The 23864-nt window shown below is 35.0% G+C and overlaps 4 protein-coding genes and 1 pseudogene across 5 annotated transcripts; 4 read left to right on the forward strand and 1 right to left on the reverse strand.

Moving 5' to 3' along the window:
• The first annotated feature begins 1904 nt into the window (after nucleotides 1-1904).
• Nucleotides 1905-2927, forward strand: LOC120772692 (glutathione S-transferase 1-like). The gene has a single exon (XM_040101431.1). It carries the CDS (start codon nucleotides 1971-1973, stop codon nucleotides 2643-2645), a length of 675 nt encoding a protein of 224 aa, XP_039957365.1. The 5' UTR covers nucleotides 1905-1970; the 3' UTR covers nucleotides 2646-2927.
• Nucleotides 2928-4200: 1273 nt separating this feature from the next.
• On the reverse strand, nucleotides 4201-12208 carry LOC120771158. Its single transcript, XM_040099037.1, has 3 exons — nucleotides 11710-12208; nucleotides 5142-5405; nucleotides 4201-5058 (listed from the first exon to the last, which is right to left on the reverse strand). The coding sequence occupies exons 2-3, from the start codon at nucleotides 5194-5196 to the stop codon at nucleotides 4910-4912; spliced, it is 204 nt and encodes a 67-aa protein (XP_039954971.1). The 5' UTR covers nucleotides 5197-5405; nucleotides 11710-12208; the 3' UTR covers nucleotides 4201-4909.
• Nucleotides 5766-8971, forward strand: LOC120771157 (cytosolic endo-beta-N-acetylglucosaminidase). Of its 2 annotated transcripts, none has more exons than XM_040099033.1 (5): nucleotides 5766-5939; nucleotides 6902-7133; nucleotides 7190-7338; nucleotides 7438-7612; nucleotides 7670-8971. In XM_040099033.1, the coding sequence occupies exons 1-5, from the start codon at nucleotides 5903-5905 to the stop codon at nucleotides 8892-8894; spliced, it is 1818 nt and encodes a 605-aa protein (XP_039954967.1). In that variant the 5' UTR covers nucleotides 5766-5902; the 3' UTR covers nucleotides 8895-8971. The 2 variants fall into 2 exon arrangements, with proteins under 2 accessions (XP_039954967.1, XP_039954970.1); XM_040099036.1 differs by having other exon boundaries at nucleotides 5766-5923.
• A 3817-nt stretch (nucleotides 12209-16025) lies between the features above and the next one.
• LOC120771159 (glutathione S-transferase 1-like) lies at nucleotides 16026-16898 on the forward strand. Its single transcript, XM_040099038.1, has one exon. It carries the CDS (start codon nucleotides 16107-16109, stop codon nucleotides 16773-16775), a length of 669 nt encoding a protein of 222 aa, XP_039954972.1. The 5' UTR covers nucleotides 16026-16106; the 3' UTR covers nucleotides 16776-16898.
• Nucleotides 16899-20596: 3698 nt separating this feature from the next.
• LOC120773041 lies at nucleotides 20597-21232 on the forward strand (annotated as a pseudogene).
• The last annotated feature ends 2632 nt before the right edge of the window (nucleotides 21233-23864 follow it).

Here is a 23864-nt window from a genome sequence, read left to right on the forward strand (position 1 = left end):
AGGAATAACTAAGCACTAAAATAAAATATGGAACTGTAATTTGGCACAGAGGATGTGTGAAATTGGATTCCAACCATGCCCACTTCCCATGTAACATAGTTTTAAATTCCATCTAACTCTTTCTTTTCCAGTGTACAAACCAAGAAGCAACACAAATAATGGAATAAAATTTAGCGTATGCAACCTTTGACCACAAATTGTCAAAATCCAACATTGTTCAAGTCCCTAGGTACCGACTATTTGGAACCAAGTATCTATAGTTGACTTTTTACCGCAAATATCGGTCAATGTGTGAGATATATGCTTGAAATTCAGTTATAAAATTGAGGAGTCGAAAAACTTTAATGAACCAAATATGTATCATTTTGTTCGACCACTTTTTGCTATTTTTCCGCTGGAGACATTATTCCATCAGTGTAAAACTTTTCTGGTTTCTCGGCATAAAAAATGCGAAAAGTAATTTTCACAGGCTTCTATTGAAGTCAACTTTACTCCATTAAGGGAGTTCTGCATTAACCAAAACAAATCGTAGTCGATGGTGCAAGCTCAGGGTTATATCAAAACTTCCCAGCTAAGCTCTCCCAGTTTTTGCCGAGTCATCAAAGATGTGTGAGGTTGTCCTGATGAAAGACGAAGGCCTCTCTGTTGATCAGTTCTGGCCGTTTTTTCGATTGCTTGCTTCAATCTCATCAGTTTTTGACAGTGAAATGTAGAATCAATCGTTGGACCGGGATGGAGCAGGTCATAGAGGATGATTCCTTTCCAATCCTATCAAACACTCAGCATAACCTTTCGATGCGTCTATCCTGGCTTTGCGACCATTTGTTGAGCTTCACGACGCTAGAACCATGATTTTTTCATTCATTATTGTCGTATTAGATCCATGTTTCGTCTCCTGTTACGTTCGCTTCAGAATGGCTTCGATTTCATTCCGTCTCAGCAAAGAATCGCAGATATTAATGCGGTCCATTAAATTTTTCACAGACAATTCATGTGGTACCCAAACAGCGAGCTTCTTTATGTAGCCAGCCTTTTTTAAATGGTTCAAAACCGTTTGATCATGAATGTCAAGTTCCTTAGCGATGTCATGGCTGCTTATGTGACGGTCCTGATCAATCATTTGCATAATTTCATCGACTTTTTCCACGATGGGACCACCAGAGCAAGGTGCTCACGAACTGATACAGCATCGTCTCCGAAAACTTGACAAATTCCATTGATGGCTTACCTGACATTCTTCCCTTTTTTATATAAAAATTTCAAAATATAACGAAATTTCTTCGTGTTTTCACTCGTTTTTGAACAGAAAATGAAGCTTAAAATGTCACCTGTCCAACACTATATGGTATGACACAATGTGATTGGTAGCACTGGAGATATACGACTGCTCCGACCTTTATTGACAAAAGACTTTTTCGACTACCCAATATTTTATGAGTTGCAAGAGTACTATAAAATAATCGATTGCATCCGAACTTAACCCTTCCTTACTTGTATAATGACTTTCATTTTTCTTACAAACCGTATGCCGAATTAGTCATCAGTGATTGGATTTTGATCTTCTGGTTGACGTTTTGCACCGGCTTCTCCGTATATTAAATCGTTTTTAAATTTATTAAGTATGTTATACGAGTATATCTATGTAAAATATATATAACTTCAGGTAATTGCTTTCATGACAAACTCACTTTATATAAAACTTAATAAAATGCTTTAGTTTGAACGATTTGTTTGCTTGTAAACTCTTTATCATTCCGGTTGCTTGAATTTAATGCACAAAGATAAGATACATACATACATAAGTATGTATAATATTAAGTGTATCATCAAATTGGCAAATGTGCTTTATCAGCATTACACGCACATATGTGTGACTTGTATAAATTTCCCTACAAATAGGACACATTTATAACCAAGATTTTAGTCGAAATTTGGCTCTTGTAGTGACTAGAAGTAAATAAAAATCCGAAATGAGTGAAAAACTCGTTCTCTACGGCATCGACAGAAGTCCGCCGGTACGCGCCGTTTTACTAACACTAAATGCTTTGAATTTGGAATTCGAACTTAAAGCGGTGGATACATTAAAAGGTGAACAATATTCTGAGGAGCAGTTGAAAAAGAATCCAGCGCATACAATTCCATTACTCGAAGTTGATGGCAAATATATATCCGATTCTCACGCCATTATCGCCTTTTTGGCTAGCAAATATGGCAAAGATGATTCGCTCTATCCAAAGGATCTGTATCAACGCGCCACTGTCGATCAACGTTTGCACTATGAGAATGGTGTTATCTTTAACGAAACAATGAAGCATCGTTTGCGTCCATTACTTACAAGCGAATTGCCACAAGCGGCGGTTGATGAAGCATTTAAAGCCATTTGCGATGTATACACTGTGCTGGAGGCTTATCTCAATCAAAATGAATATATGGCTGCGGATCATTTAACCATAGCTGACTTCAGCCTCCTATCAACGGTTACTGTTATGGATTTAATTGTGCCAGTGGTGGCGGACAAATGGCCAAAATTGACAGCGTGGTTGGAGAACTTGAAGCAGTTGCCATATTATGAGAAAGCAAACGCCAAAGGTTTGAAAGCAAGCGAGGAAATAATTAAACCGGTATTGGCAAAACTCAAGCCATAAGAAATAAATAATATTGTGAAATCCCCAAAAAGCGTAGACTGGCGGGACCAGCCTTTCTGTCCGGTTAAGAGATTGTCTTTAATAAATATCAAAAAATGCAGGAAATGTTGAGACCGGCCAAGGTGCACGGTTAATGGAGGTGTGCGTTAATAGAACGTTCGTTTAGAGAGCTTTCACTGTATTTATAAATGAACAAGTGTATATTGTTTAGGAAATCTTCTTTTACATGACAAATAAAAACATTTTGTGAGTCCTTTTTATGGCTCTTAAATTTGACTTTGATGAACTTGTTTTTTTCCGCAACAACAGAAATGTGAATAATTTGTGTTTCAATTGAAAAAATTATATTTTCCGACCTGGCTTTTGCTTTATATGCTTTGAATTTTTATATCCTGTACATGGTATGTTAAGTTTGACACGAATTTTATACAGAACATGCAGAAGGAAACGTCCGAGATTCTAGAAAATATACATAGTATGTATATAGAAATGGTCAGCATGACGAGCTGATTAGGTTCAACTACAGGGTTTGTCCGGAAGGTAAGAGGACTAAGTCGATTTAAAAAACTTTCCTTTTGCGTCGATGCAGCGCTGCTAGCGCGATGTCCAAGCATTGTAGGCGTCACAGAAGGCATACTTCGTAATAGCCTTAAGAGCCGAAGTGCTACTGCTTAGATCCCCTCTGTCTTCTCAAAATGCTTGCCCTTCATCGGCCTTTTAAGGCAAGGAAACAAAAAAAGTTCGAGGGGGCCACATCTGGGCGGCTGCGGAAGCGCTGGGATGCCGGCCTTGGTTAGGTAGCTGTTCACAAGAAAGGCGGTATGTTGTCGTGGTGCAACTTTCAATCGGCTGCGATATCTTGTCGGACCAGATAGACCCTTCGTTTGAGTCTCTTGAGGTTTTCCAAGTAAAACTTGGCGTTGACGTTTTGTCCAAGAGGAACAAATTCATGGTGGACAATCCTTTCATGTCAAAAAAGACAATGAGCATCGTTTTCACCTTGGATTTGCTCATTCATCTGGGTAAGTCTACCTGATCACATCAAACGTCTCTGTCGCAGATTTAAAGAGTTTCACACAGAATATTATCGCGTACCTCGTTAGCTAGGAACGGCCTCTACCGAATCCAGTCGGTGCGCGTACTTTCGAAGTACAGTCGCGGCGGAAGAATATCAATCCTATTACTTTCCTGGAACAGCCGAAGTAAAAGTTTTCTCTTTTTTTGGTTGGATTTAAGGTTTAATTATTTCACCTAACCTTATGTAACTACTTATATACATATCTTTAAATATACTTACTGTTAATGTGAAACTAATATATAAAGCGTATACTTTTATATTCATTCATTTATTATATATATATATAGATATATTTAAAAGTAAACAATTTTCAATAAATACATACATGAATACAACTTACATACATACATACATAAATTTGGCATCACATAACACGGTCAGCAATGCTATAGCAGTTTTTGAAGTACAAATATAAATTTGTTTATGTTTAACAATCCAAATATAAATATTTCGATAATTTACTATATAGTCGTTTTCGTTTGCAAAATTCAACAACAATAAAAGTGCGTGATTACTCTTTGCTGTTCGCTTTTATTTCTTGGTAAACTATGTTTTTCAATATAATTAATAATTTATATTGAGCAAAGGTGTACCTCCATTTTTATACATAAGGTTATATCAATAAAAAGGCTTATTAGAGGATTCTGGGTATTTAATCGTGTATAATAAAGGTCCTAATTTACTTCAATAATACATTTGGTTTCAATTCTAATACACAACATGACCATACATTTGAGACAAATACATGTACATGTGTACATATGGCTTTTAATAGTACATATGTATATGTGTATGTATGCATACGCGTTTATGTACGACACACACACGTATGTATGTACATATATACCAACATGAATATGTATGTAAGTGCGTGAACAATGTAATATGCTTTAATATACCTTTTTATTTTACGGAAGTTGGTTGTTTTCTTGTGCGTTGCTTTTATTTTTCACTCGTCGCAATATTTTCTTTTTGACCCATACTGCACCCCCGACCCATAACATACTCGCTTCCGCGGGAATCGTTGAACTTTTTAGGAGTGAGTATGATTAGGTGAATCTTTGAGAACAATGCCATAAGTTAACCTTACAATTCAGATGGATGGCGGATTCACAATTGACCATATTTAAATCAGGAAAGGTAAACGGTATAGCGGTGTATATGAAATGAATGATTGCGAAAGGAACTACGCGGTCACATAATATTCACGTTGGCGTTTTTGACATTTTTCACGTGCAATATAACACAACGCAATGGTTATGAGAATTGCAATTGTTACCCCCATTCCTATGCTAACCCACATTATCTCCTCGTTGATGCCCACGTACGAGCGCCCTTGAAATAAATTCAAATTAAATGGAATTTTTAGTAAGAAAATATTTATGGAATTGACATAATAATACGAATTTATCACTTACCGTTGTAATAATGATTGGAATAGCCAGCTTTCCCGGCTACCCTGCCTGCTGGCATTTTGATGGTAATATATAAGAGCAAAACTTTTTTAAATACAATTAAATTCTATTGTCCAAAGGACTTGAGTAAACTTGTGTAAGGTATTTTCTAGGTACTATAAATGCTTTTTCAATGGAGATAAGTTACTGTAATATTAAAATGTCCAGGCGTAGATTGGAGAATCACCAATTTAAGGATCATACAATTTAATTGCCATGGTGTTTGTGCTAAAAAGAAAGGAAATTTAGTTATTGATAACGGTACACAGAAAAATTAATTTTTTGTTAATATATGTAAGCTACATAGTAGAAATCTTTTAAAAATTCCATTTTCAAATTTTATTATTTATTGTTGTGGATTATTTATGTATATCTGATTTTGAGCTTCCATGCATGATAATAACCTTTCGAGCTGATATTATTTTTTTTTAAATTCCATTACGATAACTAAAACGCTCGCTAAAAAACGATTAACATCGATTGCAACTATGACATTGATAACGCAATGCCTCACATCGCTATCTAATTCACAGCTGTTTTTATTTTCCTTCCCATTGGCTTCTGCTATCACAGCATTTGTCGTATTTCTAGTGATAAATATTAGTTTTATTTTTATTGGTTTCTTTTATTTTATATACAAATTGTGTAAAATTTGCATTTATTTTTAGTGTATAAATGAAAGTTAGCAAATAGATTAATTCCTTAAGTGCAAATGAAAATGTGCGATGGATCGGAGGAATGTTGCAGTGAGTAATGCGAAAGGTTTCTGCTTTTGTTTGCTTGTTAACTAAATTATATTTAAATTGGAGTGTTAAAAACAAACTAGTGAAGTGTGAAAGCTATTGGTTATACATATATTTGAATATGTTATTGAAATAACCATTGATTGGCTGATATATAATGCTTATTAGAATTTTATTTGCTTGCGTTTTAGCGGCTTATTTGCATAAAAGCAGACATATTTGTACATACGAAGAGAACTCAACTCGCGAATGACAATTGTTTCGTTCGTGAACAAGCGGGAAGTGACAAAAGATTGCACAAACCATAAATCATTAAATATTTTCCCGCGTATTCGTAAATAGCAGTTATTCGCTGATATTTGTTATAAATGTGTATTAGTTTTGTTCACATATTATTTTTTATTACTTTCTGATATAATCGGAGGACTGAACATTACCAGCCTACTATAAAATAAAACAACTCATTTTAACTGGAGACAAATACCTTTTTTTTAATAACCCAAAATAAAATTAAACTTAGGTAAATATTCCTTATTAGCTTTCGACATATTAATTCACCGAAGAGCACGTCCGATTCTATAAAATATTCCAGAGTTAACTTTTTTCATATATGTACATATGTACATATTTACTCATTGTTAGTGATGGATGCATGCTTATAATGCAATTCCTAATTTAGTGATAAGGTTAAGCTTTCTATTCGATTATATGTAATGTTTCACATATGTATATACTTTTATACGTGTTAATGAAATCAATCAAACAATGAAATCTTAAAATTATAGTTGCACTTCCTAAGCAAAGAAAGAAATATATCCAAAGCTTCCGATAAACAATGTATTATGTATATTAAACCATAAGTTTGCGCCGTATTGCAATATTTGCATTGCTTAAAAAGCATTAGAAAGATTAAGAGGTTTATTACGTGTGCGCTATAATTTCAATATTTTCAAACCATTATGCAATATTTTACCATTGAAGACAAGCTGGAAGCGGAAGCGATACACTCCAACGAACAGCTATTATCCTTCGAATTGCGAAGTAAAGACATACAATGGGCGAGCTATGTAACTCCTTTGGCGGCTCGCATTTCGCCAATATATCTACAAAGACAATATCAATTGATGAGTAATTACAGAGAACCAATTGGAAACCACAATAGACGCGAAGTTCTAGTCTGTCACGATATGATGGGAAATTATCTGGAAGATCGGTATATAACATAAACTTTGGAATATAAAAATTGTATTTATAGTTTCTATTCTGCAGACATTACCACTCATCTAAGAAGTATGATGACTACCGTTTTTACCATTGGGCCGGAATCGACTACTTCTGTTACTTTAGTCATAATTATATCACAATACCGCCATGTGGATGGTTAAACGCCGCGCACAAACATGGGGTACGAGTTTTGGGTAAGTATTGGAATATATCGTATTATTAAGTTATACATTCAAAATATTTCTGTAAAAAGGACCGTTAATTTGAAAAAAATATAATTATTTGACTCACAGGCACATTTATTACCGAAAGTGGGCACTCAAACTTGTTAAACGAAGTGCTGCAGTCAAAGGAAATGGTAGATAAGATTGTCGAAGCAATGGTGAAATTGTGTAAGCATTATTGCTTCGAAGGTTGGCTGGTTAATGTCGAATGCAAAGTTAAATTAGAAGATATGGAAAACCTTTAGTGAGTATGAAAACCAATAACATTTCCAATTGGATATCAAAACCGCAATAATTTCAGCTACCTCGTAGAACGCTTACGCTCAACTGTGGAAAGTGAAGTGGAACGCGGTGTGGTGTTCTGGTATGACAGCATCATTGATACCGGTGACCTGAGATGGCAAAATGAAATTAATGCAAAAAATGTGCGTTTTTTTCGTGCCGCGCATGGCATGCTAATCAATTATACTTGGAATGATAGAAGTCTAGAGATGACAACGGAAATTTGTGAGCGCTCACAAGCTCAATGTCAGCGTGCCTTTTTTGGCATCGATGTCTTTGGACGTGGTCAAGTTGCCAAGTTTCAGTGTAAACAAACCTTGGCACGCATTGTGAATCAACGATTTTCAACGGGCATATTTGCACCGGCCTGGACATATGAAACACTACAAATGTTTGGGTACAATATAAAACAACCGTTGGGAGATGACAGCGTAAATGATGCTTTCTTGCGCCGCAATGAAAAATTTTGGTGCTCTTTATGGGAACATTTGGCTACACATCCCTACCATATATTACCGTTTTATTCTGATTTTTGTTTGGGTTCAGGAAAAAGTACATATGTAAATGGTCGCGCAAAGAGTAGTGTGAGCGGCAGTGGTGGCGGTGATGGTGAACAGTTTTTTAATTTATCACGCTGTTCGCTACAGCCATCAGTACCGCTATATCAGCTTGCTGAGCGCTTCTATTCCGACGCTTTCAATGGCGGCTCGTGCCTCCGAATATTACAGTATAATAATAGTTTCCGTGTGTTTGTTGCCGATTTCAAACTACAAAGTGGTGGACTTGTTTTTGCCTACGCCTATAAGCTACAACCAAGGGATGGCGAATTCGACTGCATTTTGCGTTTTTGTACGAGAAATAATGCACGCGATTGTTATCTTTTCTTGGGTGATTATTACGATACAACGAATTTGCAAAAAGGACGCTGCTACGTCTCACCATTAAAGCCGAAATATTATAATCTATTGCATAGCAATAAGTTAGATACACCAAAAATTCCCAAAGAAATTTCGCTGCCTGAAAATATGGCAAATGGGTGGCGCGTACGTTATTATGTGGTGGCTTTTGATGGCGCCATTCAAGTGAAGGATATTGGTCTGCTGTATCGTCGAAGTGCAGAAGCAACAGACACTGCCTACTTAGGTGCGGTCTACCTGAATGAGTGTGATGTGAATACGCTTGACTTCCCACAAGATAGCAATATTGCATTGATACAAATTTATGGAGAGGATTTGCTTAATTAACTTTTGAAGATAAGGTCCAACAGTAGTCAAAAGTCAGTAAAATTTTGCTCTTTTTGGCTTTTGATTAGTATTTTTTTCCAAATATATATACACATTTATATGATTATGTAAACAAATTTTATACAGTTTTTTTACAATTTTAACTATTAAAGCTTAAACAAAAATGAATTTGTACTCTACTGTAATTTGTTTGGAACAAAAAATAAGATTGCTTATCGCAAAATCTTGCATTGAGATTTTACACTTAAGCATTAGTAGTACATAATTGATATTAGAGTGCGCAATTTTGTAATTCTCTTTCCAATAATTGATTTTTGAGTTTAAAAGATCTAGACCAAATGTACATACATATATGTATGCCTTCACAGGTACATTTCCTATAGCATTGAAATGTATAAAAAGATCTTTAACTTGAATTTGATAAATTGATTGTTGTTGTTGTAACGGGTACCTAATCCCAGTTATGATGATAAGGATTAGATAAGTTGTCGTCGACGTCATCCAACGGTAGGCCCAGAAAACATGCCGTTTCGACGGGGTCGGTTCACAAGAGAAGCATGAGTAGGGTTAGCAGGGCGTGCAAAGAGGTGACCAGTGTCATGCGGAAGCTGGAGATATATTAGATATGTCAGGGTCTATTCTGGATAAGTAGAAGTTTAATCTGCTACAGTATCCAGAACGAAGCTGCCTTGATCGGTTCGATTTGGGCGAAAATTTGGTCAATTTTTGTGCAGATAATTTTCAAATAGAGAAGTTCTTACAATCACTTGATTTTGATCACACTGATCAGATAGGTATCCGCTGGAGGCTCTATACGTCTGAAGCTTTCTTCTAGATGTTACAAACTTAATATATCCTGTTCTTATAAATAAATATCGAAATTAGTGAATGCAGTCACTATACGAGTGTGAGCTCGTACGATTCTCTCTCATGCCACCACCCCCTGCCACATTGAAAGACCAAAAACTTTTCAATTTAACACTTTGCCTTCTTTCCTTTTCAATTACTCATTTGCCTGTTCTTGCTTTAGCGCTGCCAACACCCGCATAGTATTCAGTAAGAATTTGTAAAAAAGGCTTTATCGACATAGTCTCATACAAACATGTATAGGTAAGAGGTTAGTCTGTGTATGTCAGCTTGCATTACCTCTCAAAAACACAAGTTCTTAAGTTGACTTGTTGAGAATACGTCTTTGTTTTCCTTAATGCATAGCCACGCACACTTTTCTGATTTTATGTGACAACATGCTCTTTGGATATAAAATGGGCTTATGGGTATCTAGTATATTGCTACACAAAACATGTATACATATGTATATATAAAGATTCATTACAAAGAAATCCACACTTATATAAATATATGTATGTATGTGTTTAATAATGTCCCAGTGGTGTAATGTTTTGGAATTCTAAATTCAAAATGGGTGTGTATATCAACGCATGACCGCTTTGAAGGAGTTTAGATTTGGATAAGTGTACAGACATACTATATGTATACATCTAAATGATATTCGATTTCTATTCTAAAAGAGACGCTTCTGCCCGTTCACACGACAGTCGGGTCTACGTAGCCGGATTTTTTTCCGGCCAACAATAGTCAACTCGGCATAATTCTGCTGTCACAAGAACAACGACACAGTTTCTGCGCTGTAAATCGTTGTTAAGGAGAATTTTTGTTCAACACCCGAAAGAGTTGGCTTAAGCAACACTATGATCTGAGCAAGGTGAGACCCTATAAAGTATATATATGTATGTACATATTTAAATAATCAACGTTACGAACTGATGGGAATCGATTAATATCCAGCCCTCCTATGGAAAACTGGTTCAAATGTTCAGATCGCACTACTACAGCATATAGTGAACCAACAAATTGACCAATCAAATAAAGTTCTAGTATGGAATCTTTTGTATTTGTGGAAGATAACGTTTTTTCTTGCTTTTGTTATTATTCCTTTGAAAATTGAAGTTCGTTCTTCAGGGAGGAGATAGATCACTGTTTCAGAAGCTCAACGCAGCGATATACTAAGTGTATACTTCCCACAGTCAAGCTTCAAAGTGTTAGGGTAGAGGAATGGCAAATGTTGATACTAATTTTATGAGCTGCACATACTCTATGTACATACATATGTACATATGTGGGTATGTAAATATTTATATGACTTCTTAACGAACCGAATCGATAGCACGCGCATCCACGGCTCCAACGGCTCTAAGAACAATTCACATACATACACACATACATATATTAGCAGCGGTGGATGTCAAGTATCAAACAAACACAAGAGTTTGTTTGTTAACACTAAAGTTAGGTCAAATACACTTTGCGAATTGGCGATGCAGCAAATCACTTGGCAGTGATACTTGCACGAATGAATATTTATGTATGTACATATGTAAGTGTGTATGCTAGTATTTATGAGTATATGAAAGTACTTACATATGTACATGTATGTATATAGTATGCGTGGAAATGTGTGGAAATAGGCCACCAACTTATTGTGCTCTGACACATTTTATTAGATCATGAGCACATACCCACATACATACATATAGGCATATTATAAATATGTAGAGATACAGAAACACTTTAAATAAACTCCATCTATTTAATAGTTTTATGAGAAAACCTCAATACGATGAAGCCTAAAAACATTTACAAACTTCTTTTATAAAATATACAGTTAATTGGTTCAACTGCATCCGTTTTTAAACACAAATTCGAGTACCACCTTAAAATCTGTTTGTATGAATGTATGTGCACATGTGTGATACATGCATTTATTTATGAAATAACATATTTTAATTGCACTCACTTTTTAATAAATTTCCGCTGCGTTTGTTACGCTTTGAAAGCTGTTTATTTTACAATATTGAATATGTATATTTTACCCGTAATTATATTTGCTTTTTAGTGACAATTTAACATTGGATTGCATTAACAACTAAGTACGAACTATTTTATGCGCTAGCCAAGCAACGTACATAAATCATTCGCTTTATATGTACAGCATTTGAGCCGAATTTGTCCCGCTTTTAGGCAGCCAAGCCCCAAAAAGCACTGAATGCCTTGCTTCGCGTGAGAGAGTACAACGAAAGCACATTATCCACTCCCATGGAGATAATAAACTCAACTGATGCTGTATTGCGGCATGCTGGTGGCACAAACTTTTCCATACAAATTCTCTGTTGTCGCTGATGCTGCTGCTGGTGTTAACATTTTTTGGGGTTGTTCGGCATTTCTTTGGCTAAAGCGTTGGGTTTGGCCTGCTAAATCGTTTACATGGTTTACATGCCCTTAACATGTGGAGTAGTCTTCTGTTACGTTTAAGAAAATATTTTCAAACTTGAAAAATAATACAATATAGATATATAATATGTTTGCAACATTTTCAATGGCTTTAACACACATACAGTTAGAGTGTAAAATTCCATAGTATAACTTCACAAATAAAAAGTTTCGATGCAGGAACTAGATTTTGATGAACCAGTTTGTATGGTAGCTCTAAGCTATAGTGGTCCGTTCTGAACAATTTTGCCAAATTTCGTCCAGCTATCTTGTCAAATAAAAAAGTTTTCCATACAAGAACATTATTTTCATCGTTCAGTTTGTATCAGACTCTAACAAATGAGCAGCTCCTTAGAGAGAAAAGAACGTGTGAAAAATTTCAAAACGATATCTCAACAACTCAGCGACTAGTTCGCGCATATACAGCCAGAAGGATATGGCTATATCGACTTAGATCGCCAGACTGCTCATTTATAAATATTATACATAAGTATTTAAGCTCTCCGCATGTTATTCATACATATACATATGTAGCTCTTATAATGTTTGAGAATATCACCTCAAGAACCAGGAACAGAAAACATAACTTATATAAAAGTTCATTCTCAGGCACTCTAAAATTCACTTAACCTAATATCTGTAAGGAACAAGTGAAATTAAGCGGTCTTTTACGTTATGGCTCGTGATGTCAACCGTTCTAAACATTTAAAATAAAATTGCCGGCGTTATCGCACTCGCGCTTCATTGCTGCTCTTACTGACATACTCTTGCACACCCCATCAAGTGTAAGCTGAAATGGAATAGTAAATGCGTGAGCGTAGCACTATTCTTTTATTTTTACAGGAGTGCTTAGTTTATTGTTTTTGTTTTGGCATTCACGCAACCATAAGTTTATCCCATGTTTCCTGCGTCAGCGACAAAATATGCTCCAAATTCACATGCTCCAGTTAAAATGAGAGCCGTGGGCATAGAAGCTTTTTTACATGGCTGCCGCTTCTTTATATTTTTAACTGTTATAGAAACTTATTAAAAGCTCTAGCAAAAAAGAACAAACGTTAAAACTTTTCGACTGCTTTCAGCGTAGTTTTTGAATTTTTCGCACATAACTTTGTTGTTTAAAGTTAAATAATGATTATTTAGTTTATTATGATTATATATAAAACTGCATGAACAAATTTTCTAAAAATTTTTTGTGTTTTTAAAATCATGAAAACTGCGGGTGTATGTTGACTTTTGTCCGCCACTGTATCTATGTGCAAACATGCGACATACATACATATCCGTACAGAGATATTTAGACCCGCACACTATGATAAACCATGATTTGCAACTTGTATGCTCTCACAAACAAATTGTCGGCAAGTGCTCATGCTCATGAAAAATCTAACGAAACAAATTCGATGGAGATAAAAATACCTCAGTTGTGCCTTTATTTAACTAATATGATTCTAAACAATTTTTTTGTAATTTTTTTTTGTCTTGAGCTTTGTTGCTTAGCAACAATAGTTCTGACGGACTCCATTAATTAATATACCTCCTGAAAAAGGCAATATTTCACTTGCGTCCACTTAATAAAACTTAGGCCTGATCCCATTGCAAAATTACTGAAGATATCGAAAAAATCTGACATGCCCTGACATGTGACAAAACTCATTTTAATAGCCATACTCTGTAGGAACATACTATTTCAAGAGTATAAAACTTCAGTAAATGGAATCAACTTTAGTTATAGATACATACGTATTCACAACTTCGAAAATTATAAGAACAAAATTAAATTCTTTGGTTTTCTTGAGGTATTTTTCAAAATCTGAACATAAATATTTTCCTATTATTTATTTAGTAGACTCATACTATATCATATTAATTTGAGAAAGTCTCGTTGGCAGTTGGGAAACTATACATACAAAGTTTTTCCGACGGGGAACTACAAAATATTTATGAATGCCTTTCTTCATGCCTACATACATATGTACATATATCTGCCTACATCTTTGTAAAAATTACTACAGAATGTGTTGTAGAGTACTCTGCTACTAGTTATCTGTTAAACAGTAGTGGACCAGTATGAAAGTACGAATATCATCGTGAATACGAAAACATATCTGATAAATTTTAAGAAATCGATTAAACAAAATGCCTAACGTTTTCGATTCTCGTTCAGATTACAAATATTTTTATATACATATATGTATACATGTATGTATGTATGTATATTTATAAATAATAAAATATTGTTCTACTAGCTTAAATTTAACAAGAAAAGTGGTCTCAAAAGTATGAAAAGAACGAGTCGAGTTTTAAGAGTATAGACCAGGCCCGTCCAACATAATTTTGTGAAGGGCCAGGTTTAGCATTTTCATAACCGTAGCGGGCCAAAAAAAAAATAAAATGACCTTCAGTTTTATTATATTTATTTATTTATAATAAGCAACATCACATAAATCTTAATATATTATTATTAATGTAACTATGGCCTTAGCATATAAAGATATTCTTATTCTTAAAATCTAATTAATGAGATGTCTGAAATTTTTTCTGTTTGCACAGCGCATCTTTGTCAGCTGGAGATTTAGAAGTGGCTATGCGCAAAATGCCTTTAAGATGGCTATCTAATAAAGATGATCTGGTTTTTGATTTGTTAAATTTCATGCGAGAAAACAGCTGCTCGCAAACATATGTACTACCAAATAAAGAAATGTGTTGAATAGCCAGCTTAGTAAGGTTTGGGTATTGACTGGGTGTAATATACTTTTTGTAAAATTCAATTAAGTTTGGAAGACAATTATTATATGCTGTTTTTAGATGAGAGCTGCTTTGCAATTCTATTAACTCCAGCTGTAAACTCTGCGCAGCGCCTTCAATTTCAACATCAAATGGATTTTGAAACACTTTCATGCAGGGAGTTTGTGATTTGAAGTCTGCGAATCTGTCGTCAAACTCGTTCCTTAATCTTTGTAACATCAACACGTACTTGTCAAAATTCAAGGTATCTTGTTTTCTTGTAGATAAGGTCTCCCAATGAATCAACTGCTTTTGTTCCAGCTGCTTTTCCAACAATAAAAGCTTTTTTGTGAAATCTAGAACGTGTTCGTATAACTGTGTGCATAGTTGGTCTTTCCCTTGTAGTTTTAAGTTAAGATCAGAAAGATATTTAGTTATATCAACCAGGAAAGCCAGATCAGCCAACCACTCCTTATCAGTAAGGACCAAGAAATTAGGTCTTTGTTGACAAGAAAAATCTTTAAGTCGTCTAGCAGGGAATAGAATCGTTTTAGTGTAGCTGCTCTGCTGAGCCAGCGAACGCGACTGAAGTATACAATGTCTTCGTGATCTGAACCGACATCAGCCAGAAAAGCCTGGAACTGTCTGCACTACTTTATCCATCACGTGTTTCAGGCCTATACAACTGGGATTCCCAAAGACTATAAGAGATGGCGGGCCGGATGAAGGGCCTATGCGGGCCGGATGGTGGCCCGGGGGCCGTATGTTGGACAGGCCTGGTATAGACGAAGCTAGTTACCTGCACGTCTTTCAAGAAGCCCCTGATGTTATAAAAAGTAGGAATATCATGTCTTGGACTTTGTTAAGTGATCAATAATTTTTTTTATGAATTTTAGTTGTTGTTAGAGTACTCCCTAGACCATGTGGAGTAGGTTTATGATGCACGTCTGGAATACTCGCCAATTTGCACGTACCTATACATACTTATGTATGTTGATATTTTTATTGCACATATGGGACATGAAAGCATTCGTATGTATGTAGTGGTCTGTCTCTCTTTTTCATACAAATTAACTTCACAGCGCTGCGTATAAATGGCTAATATACAATAGATTTTGCTAGTCAGTTGAAACTCGTTGCCGCGTAAATATTTCAGCTGGTTATTTCCTGGTTGAAAAAAAAATAATAATTAAAATAAAAATGGGTAAAATTGTATTGTATGGTTTAGAAGCCAGTCCACCAGTCCGTGGTGTATTATTGACACTGAACGCATTGGATTTACCATATGAATTTATAGATGTCGATTTGTTTGCTAAAGCCAATAAATCGGAGGAATTTCTGAAAATTAATCCAGCCGGTACAGTACCGGCTTTATTGGATGATGGTCAGGCGATTTTGGATTCACATGCTATTATCGCATACTTAGCAAGCAAATATGGCAAAGATGATTCACTCTATCCTAAAGATCTGGTGAAACGCTCGGTTGTCGATCACCGCTTATACTTTGAGGCCAGTATGGCCTTTGAGCGTGCCCTACGCGGAACAACAAAACCTATTATCTTCGATAATGAAACTAATGTGCCACAGCAAAAAATCGACAATGTGGCGGAAGTTTATGGTATAGTGAACAAATTCCTACAGGATCATCCTTATGTTGCCGGCGACAACTTGACCATTGCAGATTTATCACTGATATCATCGATTTCCTCATTGCAAGCTTATTTAGATAGCGATGCCACTAAGTATCCCAATTTGGTTGCATGGATTAAGCGTTTGGAGCAGTTACCTCACTATGAGAAAGCGAACGGCAACGGAGCTAAGCAGTTAATCGAATTGATTAAGTCGAAGAATATAACCATCGTACCTTAATCTGGAATATATATACATACATAAGTATGTGTGTTCTTTAATCGGTTTTGCTTTGTAAAAGTGTTTTCAATACTACAATTATATGTATATGCAAATAAATATTTAATAGAAAACTAAAAAATATAACGGCAGCTTTGCTAGATGACAATATATTTATTTGTATTTGTAGCGACTAGAAGAGAGAAAATACTAAAACAGGTTCTAGGGAACGTATTCTTTTCTACACCCTCAGATCTAATATACTCGTATAATATACACTGGTGGTCATATTTGTAGGAAGACTCCTATTTATTTTGAAACGTTGGTTTATTTCTTAATTAAAACCGACATAATTTTTAAACGGAGGTTATTACATGTATTATCTTCTTATTTGATTATAGATTTATTGATTGATTTAAGATAAAATGGTTTCAAAGCAACGTACGGCATGCAATGAATCAGTTATGCATATTTTAATGAATTAATTAGGGCAATTTTAAAAATTAATATTGACAAATACATTTTTTTTTTTCAAAGTTATTTATCAAGTTATTATTTAGTCAGATAACCGTTATATTCAAGTACAACTTTGTTTTTTTCATGACAGACTACCAACTAAAGCATCACTCAGTTGATATGTTCTGATACTTTTCCTCATTTTAGAATAATTAATCAAAATTTTTGTTTGCTTTCTTACTAAGTTTTCGATGTTTTCGAATTGTTTAAACCCGAAATCTGCCAAGCCAATCCAAAACCATCAATTTCACTGTATACAATGTCGCCCGTTTTGTATACTCTTGCAACATATTGCTATAGAGTATTATAGTTCTGTTCACCTAACGGTTGTTTATGATGATAACATGATCAGACTGTCTGCGCAAGCTGTATTTTGAGTAAAAATTCAGATACTTGTTGAATCTTGGTTCATATGTTCTTTGGCAAAAAAATGTAAGGCGGAATTCGCAGATGGGCGTAATCAGACCACTGCCAAGCCCACAAAACGCCATTAACATTTAGAACTACAATTTGGCACAGGGGATCGCAGTAGCAAAGGGCATCTGTGGACTAAAAATTTTGAAAAAGTTTGCGGGGCTCCGCTCTCTATTTAGTTTAATATACAAATCTTTTAAACCACCCAGCTGTAATAGCCAAATAATGGCATGAGAAGGCTTCATGGGAGTCGAGGTAAATATCGGATGATGGGCGTGGCACCGCCCGGTTGACTTTATGCCATATGATTGCTGATTGTATATGAGTTACTTTATGAAACTCAGTGAACATTTTTTAATATGTGAAATGTTATTAGTATGTGGTATTGGCAAAAATAGATTAAATCGGATTTATACCACCCCGACACCCATATACTTCATATAATGATATTCGTTTTTCTAACAAACCTTTTGTCAAATATGTCGGCCAGTGCATGAGCTTTAATTAGTATATATATGTATATATAAAATTGGCTGGATTCCGATTCTCTGGTTGATGTTTTGCACCTTAATTCTTTGAGCAGCAAAGATTTCAAAAATTTTCTACCCCCTTGAGCAGCAAGAACTTCCGCACTTTTTCACACCATATTCCACAAGCACAACTTTCAGGTGAATGACGTGAAATTAACGACAAAATAGTTAGAAACAGAAAAACCACACCTCAAAATCTGACATGATGGTGCCATTAATCCGTTATATTTTGGTACACATTTTACTTGGAATAAATGAAAATGCTTGTGATTCAGGTGGTACAACCTACGCGTAAGTTATCAAAAAAAAATATTTTAGACCGGCGCTGCTCAAAAAGTTAAGGTATTGGCCTAGTCGCCTGATTCTTGCCAGTTGCAAGAGTATAAAATGTTCGGGTAACCTGGGAAAATAACTCGTGCAGCATAACAAAGCCCAAATTCACCGCTAACGTCATTTATCTTTATATACATATGTATGTACAAACTATACTAACTACACCTTTGCTATATATGAGTACATTTTATATATACAACCACACACAATGATAAACCATGCTCTCACAATCAATTGGTCGCCAAGTACCCTTGCAGAAACAAATGCCTGAGTTTCTCCCTGCACCTTGTGCGACACTGTGTTATCAGCTGTTTCAACTTGAACATCGTGGAGCAACCACGACTTGAATGGAAACATTGATATCAAGACCGCGTGCAACTTTGAAAAGTGCGAGTACAATTTCTCGATCGTCTAACATCCAAGTAAATTAAATTAAATTAGGTAGATCGTTGTGATCATAAATAGTTGGAGATATCGGGTGAGACTCTCACCTCTGTCTTCCTATGACCAAATATATCGATGTTCGTTATTCCCGACATTTTTGATGGTAAGCATTTTCAGAACGTTTTGACATGTTTATGATTTATGTTGTTTACAGTAATTTAAAATATTCTTTCAGATCAAAAAATGGAATTAAATCGCAAACATGTTCGCGTCATTCTTTTTTACAACTTTTCACGAGGATTAACTTATCAAGAGTGCATAGATGAACTTAATTCAATTTTTGACAATGAAGCTCCAGTCTACATACATCACTTCGAGACTAATTTGGGGAAGGTCGTCCAAAATCAGTTGTTGTTCCGGAAACTATTACTGCTGAGATTGAGACAACTATGGGCATAAGTGGGACCAGCATACATTTAATATTACATACACATTTGAGTGCAAAAAAATGTGTACACGTGCTTCGAAACACGTCAATGATATCGTGACAAATGATGAATCGAGGATTAAGGCGTATGAGCCCGAAAGTAAACAGCAGTCGACTGTATGAGTGTATAGTTCTGACTTAAGACCGAATGACTCCTTTTTATTCCCGTTCGTAAAAAATAAACTAAGAGGTCAAGGTTTTTCGATACGTAAGGCATGTTTTGGAGATTACATTGACAAAAGTACTTCGGAAATTAACAAAGAATATAATTAGAGGACTCACAACTTGTCATAACGCATCGTAAAACTATAAAATCATTAATTTTTACACTTGTTTCAAAAAATTGTTGTTGGATTATATACAAAAATGAGTTTATGTTTAAAATTCACGTACATAATTTTATTGATATTTCTGATAGCCAAGATCAAATAACGGTTTATTTTTTTAAGCTTTTTACCATATGGAAAGGGCTGAGTCAGGTTAATAAAATTGCGAAATCAGCGGATTATTAATCACTAATTTCACAACTTTGATCATAATAATAATATAAGAAATAAATGTAGATAAGATCAAATATAAACATAAGAATGATAAAATTGTTGTTTTTACCTAGTTTAAGGTATTTTCTTAATATTATTTTCCAATTATATTATTATTAGACTTATACTATATCATATTAAATATTAATTTGAAAAAAAATCAAAATCTGTTAGAGTCCTCCTCAGACCATTAGTAGTACATTTTTCACGCATGTCCGGAATACTTGCCATTTTGACACGTATGGTATGTAATGTATATTTTAATATTTTAAGTGTATAAATACAGCAAAGCATGTAAAGGTCGGCCTATATTCTTTATCAAAAGTGATAAAAGCAAGATTGCGCCATCGCGACGTTATATATACATGGTAGTATAGAATGAGCAGTAATATAAAAACAAGCAAATCTATGTAGCCAATGAACTTATATCTGTCACAACCTAAACCCCGAAAAAAATAACGGCGAAAACTTGGCATCTTTTTCTTTATCATTCTTACTTTTGACTAATCTCACTGCACACGGTATATACAGCTAATCGGCAATAAATTTTGCAAATCTAGGCTTATACAATGGCTGAAACTCGTGACCGGGCAAACATTTCATCTGTTTACCTCATTGTTAAAAAAAAGTTAAATAAAAATGGAAAAAACTGTGTTGTATAGTATAGAAGTCAGCCCACCAATCCATAGTTTATTATTGACACAGAACACGTTGGATTTACCATATGAATTTAAAGCTGTAGATTTACATACCTAATCGAGGTAATAGATCAGAGGAATATCTGAAAATTAACGCAAATGATAAAATACTTTTTAGCTTAATTAGATGACGATCAGGCAATTTTGGATTCACCTGCTATTATCGCATACTTATGCCAAAGATGGTTCATTCTATCCTAAAGATCTGGTGAAACGTTCAGTTGTTGATCACCGCTTATACTTTGAGGCCAGTATGGCCTTTGAAGGTGCCCTACGCGGAACAACAAAACCTATTATCTTCGATAAAGAAACTAATGTGCCACAGCAAAAAAATCGACGATATGGCTGATGGGAACAAATTCCTACAGAATCATCCTTAAATTGCCGGCGACAACTTGACCATTGCGGATTTATCACTGATAACATCGATCTCCTCATTGCAGTTTCTTTAAACAGCGATGTCACTTTGTATCCCAATTTGGTTGCATGGATTAAGCTCTTGGACAAGTTACCTTACTATGAATACATAAGTACATTTAGAACCTACGGACATAGCTCGGTGGGTAATGGCGGTTGAACAAACACCGACTACATGACCACAATTTACAATTGGAAAAGAAGATTCAAAGTAATCATAAAACAAGAAAAAACGTTAACTTCGGCTGCACCGAAGCTAATAAACCCTTCACAGGTGGATTTCTTTTAGTAACTTTGTATGGATGCTATATGCTATAGTAATCCGATCTGAACAATTTTTTCGGAGATTACATAGTTGCCTTAGAAAATAGTCTACACCAAATTTGGTGAAGATACATTGTCAAATGTGAAAGTTTTCCATACAAGAACTTGATTCCGATCGTTCAGTTTATATGGCAGCTATATGTTATAGTGGTCCGATATCGGCCGTTCCGACAAATGAGCAGCTTCTTGAAGATTATGATGACGTTTGCAAAATTTCAAAACGATATCTTAAAAACTGAGGGACTAGTTCCTATATATACAGACGGACGGACGGACATGGTTAAATCGACTCAGCTCAACATACTGATCATTTATATATATATACTTTATAGGGTCTCCGACGCTTCTTTCTGGGTGTTACAAACATCGTGACAAACTTAATATACCCTGTTCAGGGTATACAAATATGGCTGGCGTAAAGGTATGTTAGTATAGACTCTATATTGATGGTTCGAAAATGGACGATAAATTTGGCGCGGGAATACTTGTTTACTGTCCAGAGTTAGACATAAGCCAATCTTTTAAGTTGCTTATGGCCTACCAAATTAACGTAACCTACCTTACTATTTGAAAGCAGTTAATATAATTGATTAAGTCGTAGAATACAACCAACATACCTTAATCTTAGATATACATATGCTGTTAGCCAAATATGTATTGTATATTTCAAATAAATATTTAATAGAAAACTGGAAAATATCAAAGCAAAGCACTTACAAAAGTGACCAGATAATTGTTATTAAATAGGCACAAAGATAATATACATACTTATATACAAACAAAAACACTATCATTATAATTAATTAATCAATAAACAGTCGTTATCGTATGTTGTGTATGTATATTTCGCCGGTTTTGTGGGAGCGTATTCTCTTCTCCACCGTGAGATCTAAATTCTAAGATACAGTGGGGGTAATATAATTAGGAGTGTCCCTATTAAAAAATGACATCTTTTTTAACGTCAGTTTTTATATGTATGTATTACTTTGTTAGACTTTGCCTGATCACCAGCCATCTGTCAATTAAGTTCTGATTAACTTAAGCAAAACTGCTTCTTTCTGAAACCAACCATTTTTTATCCAGTACTTAACTGACAGATTCCTCATAATCAGACATGGAGAAAACTGCTCTAAATCTTATTTAATATAATTTATAGTAGGCAGGCAATATGTTGTCTATCATTCGTAAGAAATCAGATAGCTGATTGCTGTTCGGACAGCCGATAGGAAAATATAGACTCCGATTTGTCAACCGCTATTAGTATAGTTTAAAACGTTACCACATGGTTATAAAATTTTATATGTAATACTTACATTCGGAATGTACAAAGAGTGTTCCAAAGTAAATAGGACTTAAAAAAAAACGAAACAATGGTTTTTTCTGCAAAATCAACTTATTTTATTCAAAATAAGTAGCCTCCTTCTGCTTCAATACAGCTTTTTGCACAGTCCAAAAGCATGTCGAACGAGTGTTTTAGCTCGTTGGCCGGTATGGCCGCCAGTATTCCGGTGCAAGCCTTTTGAATGGCCTCTACGTCTGCATAACGCTATCCTTTCATGGACAAATGCATTTTTCCGATAGGGAAGAAGTCGCACGGTGCCATATCTGGTGTAGACGGGGAGTGGTTAATGGTTAAAATGTGAAATTTGGTTAAATAACCGTCCTTCGAATGTTGGATTCTTAGCAATTTTTGGTCGTCAGTGCGGGACAAATCGTGCACACACCTTTCGTAAGCCCAAATCTTCGGTCAAAATGCGATAAATCGATGTTTTGGAGATATTCAATTCCATTTCCATGAATTTCAATGATGATTTCGTCTGATTTTTGATGAATTCACGCACAGTTTCGATGGAATTTCCGGTGATCACGAATTTTTATTGGCCCACATGTTGATCGTCATTTATGTCCTCACGACCACTTTGAAAACGTTGAAACCACTCGTGCAGTCTGCTACGGGATAGGCAATCATCGCCATAAACAACATGTTTCATCAATTGAAACATTTCGGTAAAAGTTTTACCAATTTTAAAACAAAATTTAATGTTGGCTCTTTGTTCGAAGCTCATTTTCGCACCGATAACACAAACAAACTGACACTTAAAACGCAATAACTTCACTTCCAACCGATGAAATGTCATGAAATTCTCACTGGACAATCGATAAAGATAGCAGATTCTAACGCACCAGTCGACATTCAAATTAGATTCAAAAAGTCCTGTTTACTTTGGAACTTACTATGTATTATTGAAGAACCTTTAATAATAAGTTTATCCTTAGTAATGTTTTCGACAAACGTAAATAATGAATTTGACGTTTTGTAGCACTCAAAAGCATTTGTATTATCTTTATACTTTATTTTATACCAATTACTGTTAGATATGTATTGTAATATATTCAAGTATTATTTTGAATTTGGACACAGCTGATTCAAGTTGCCGCAACAGAAACTGTCCTGTCAGAACACAGTC

The sequence above is a fragment of the Bactrocera tryoni genome, chromosome 3 (assembly GCF_016617805.1).
Source record: "Bactrocera tryoni isolate S06 chromosome 3, CSIRO_BtryS06_freeze2, whole genome shotgun sequence".
Classification (NCBI taxonomy): Eukaryota; Metazoa; Arthropoda; class Insecta; order Diptera; family Tephritidae; genus Bactrocera; species Bactrocera tryoni.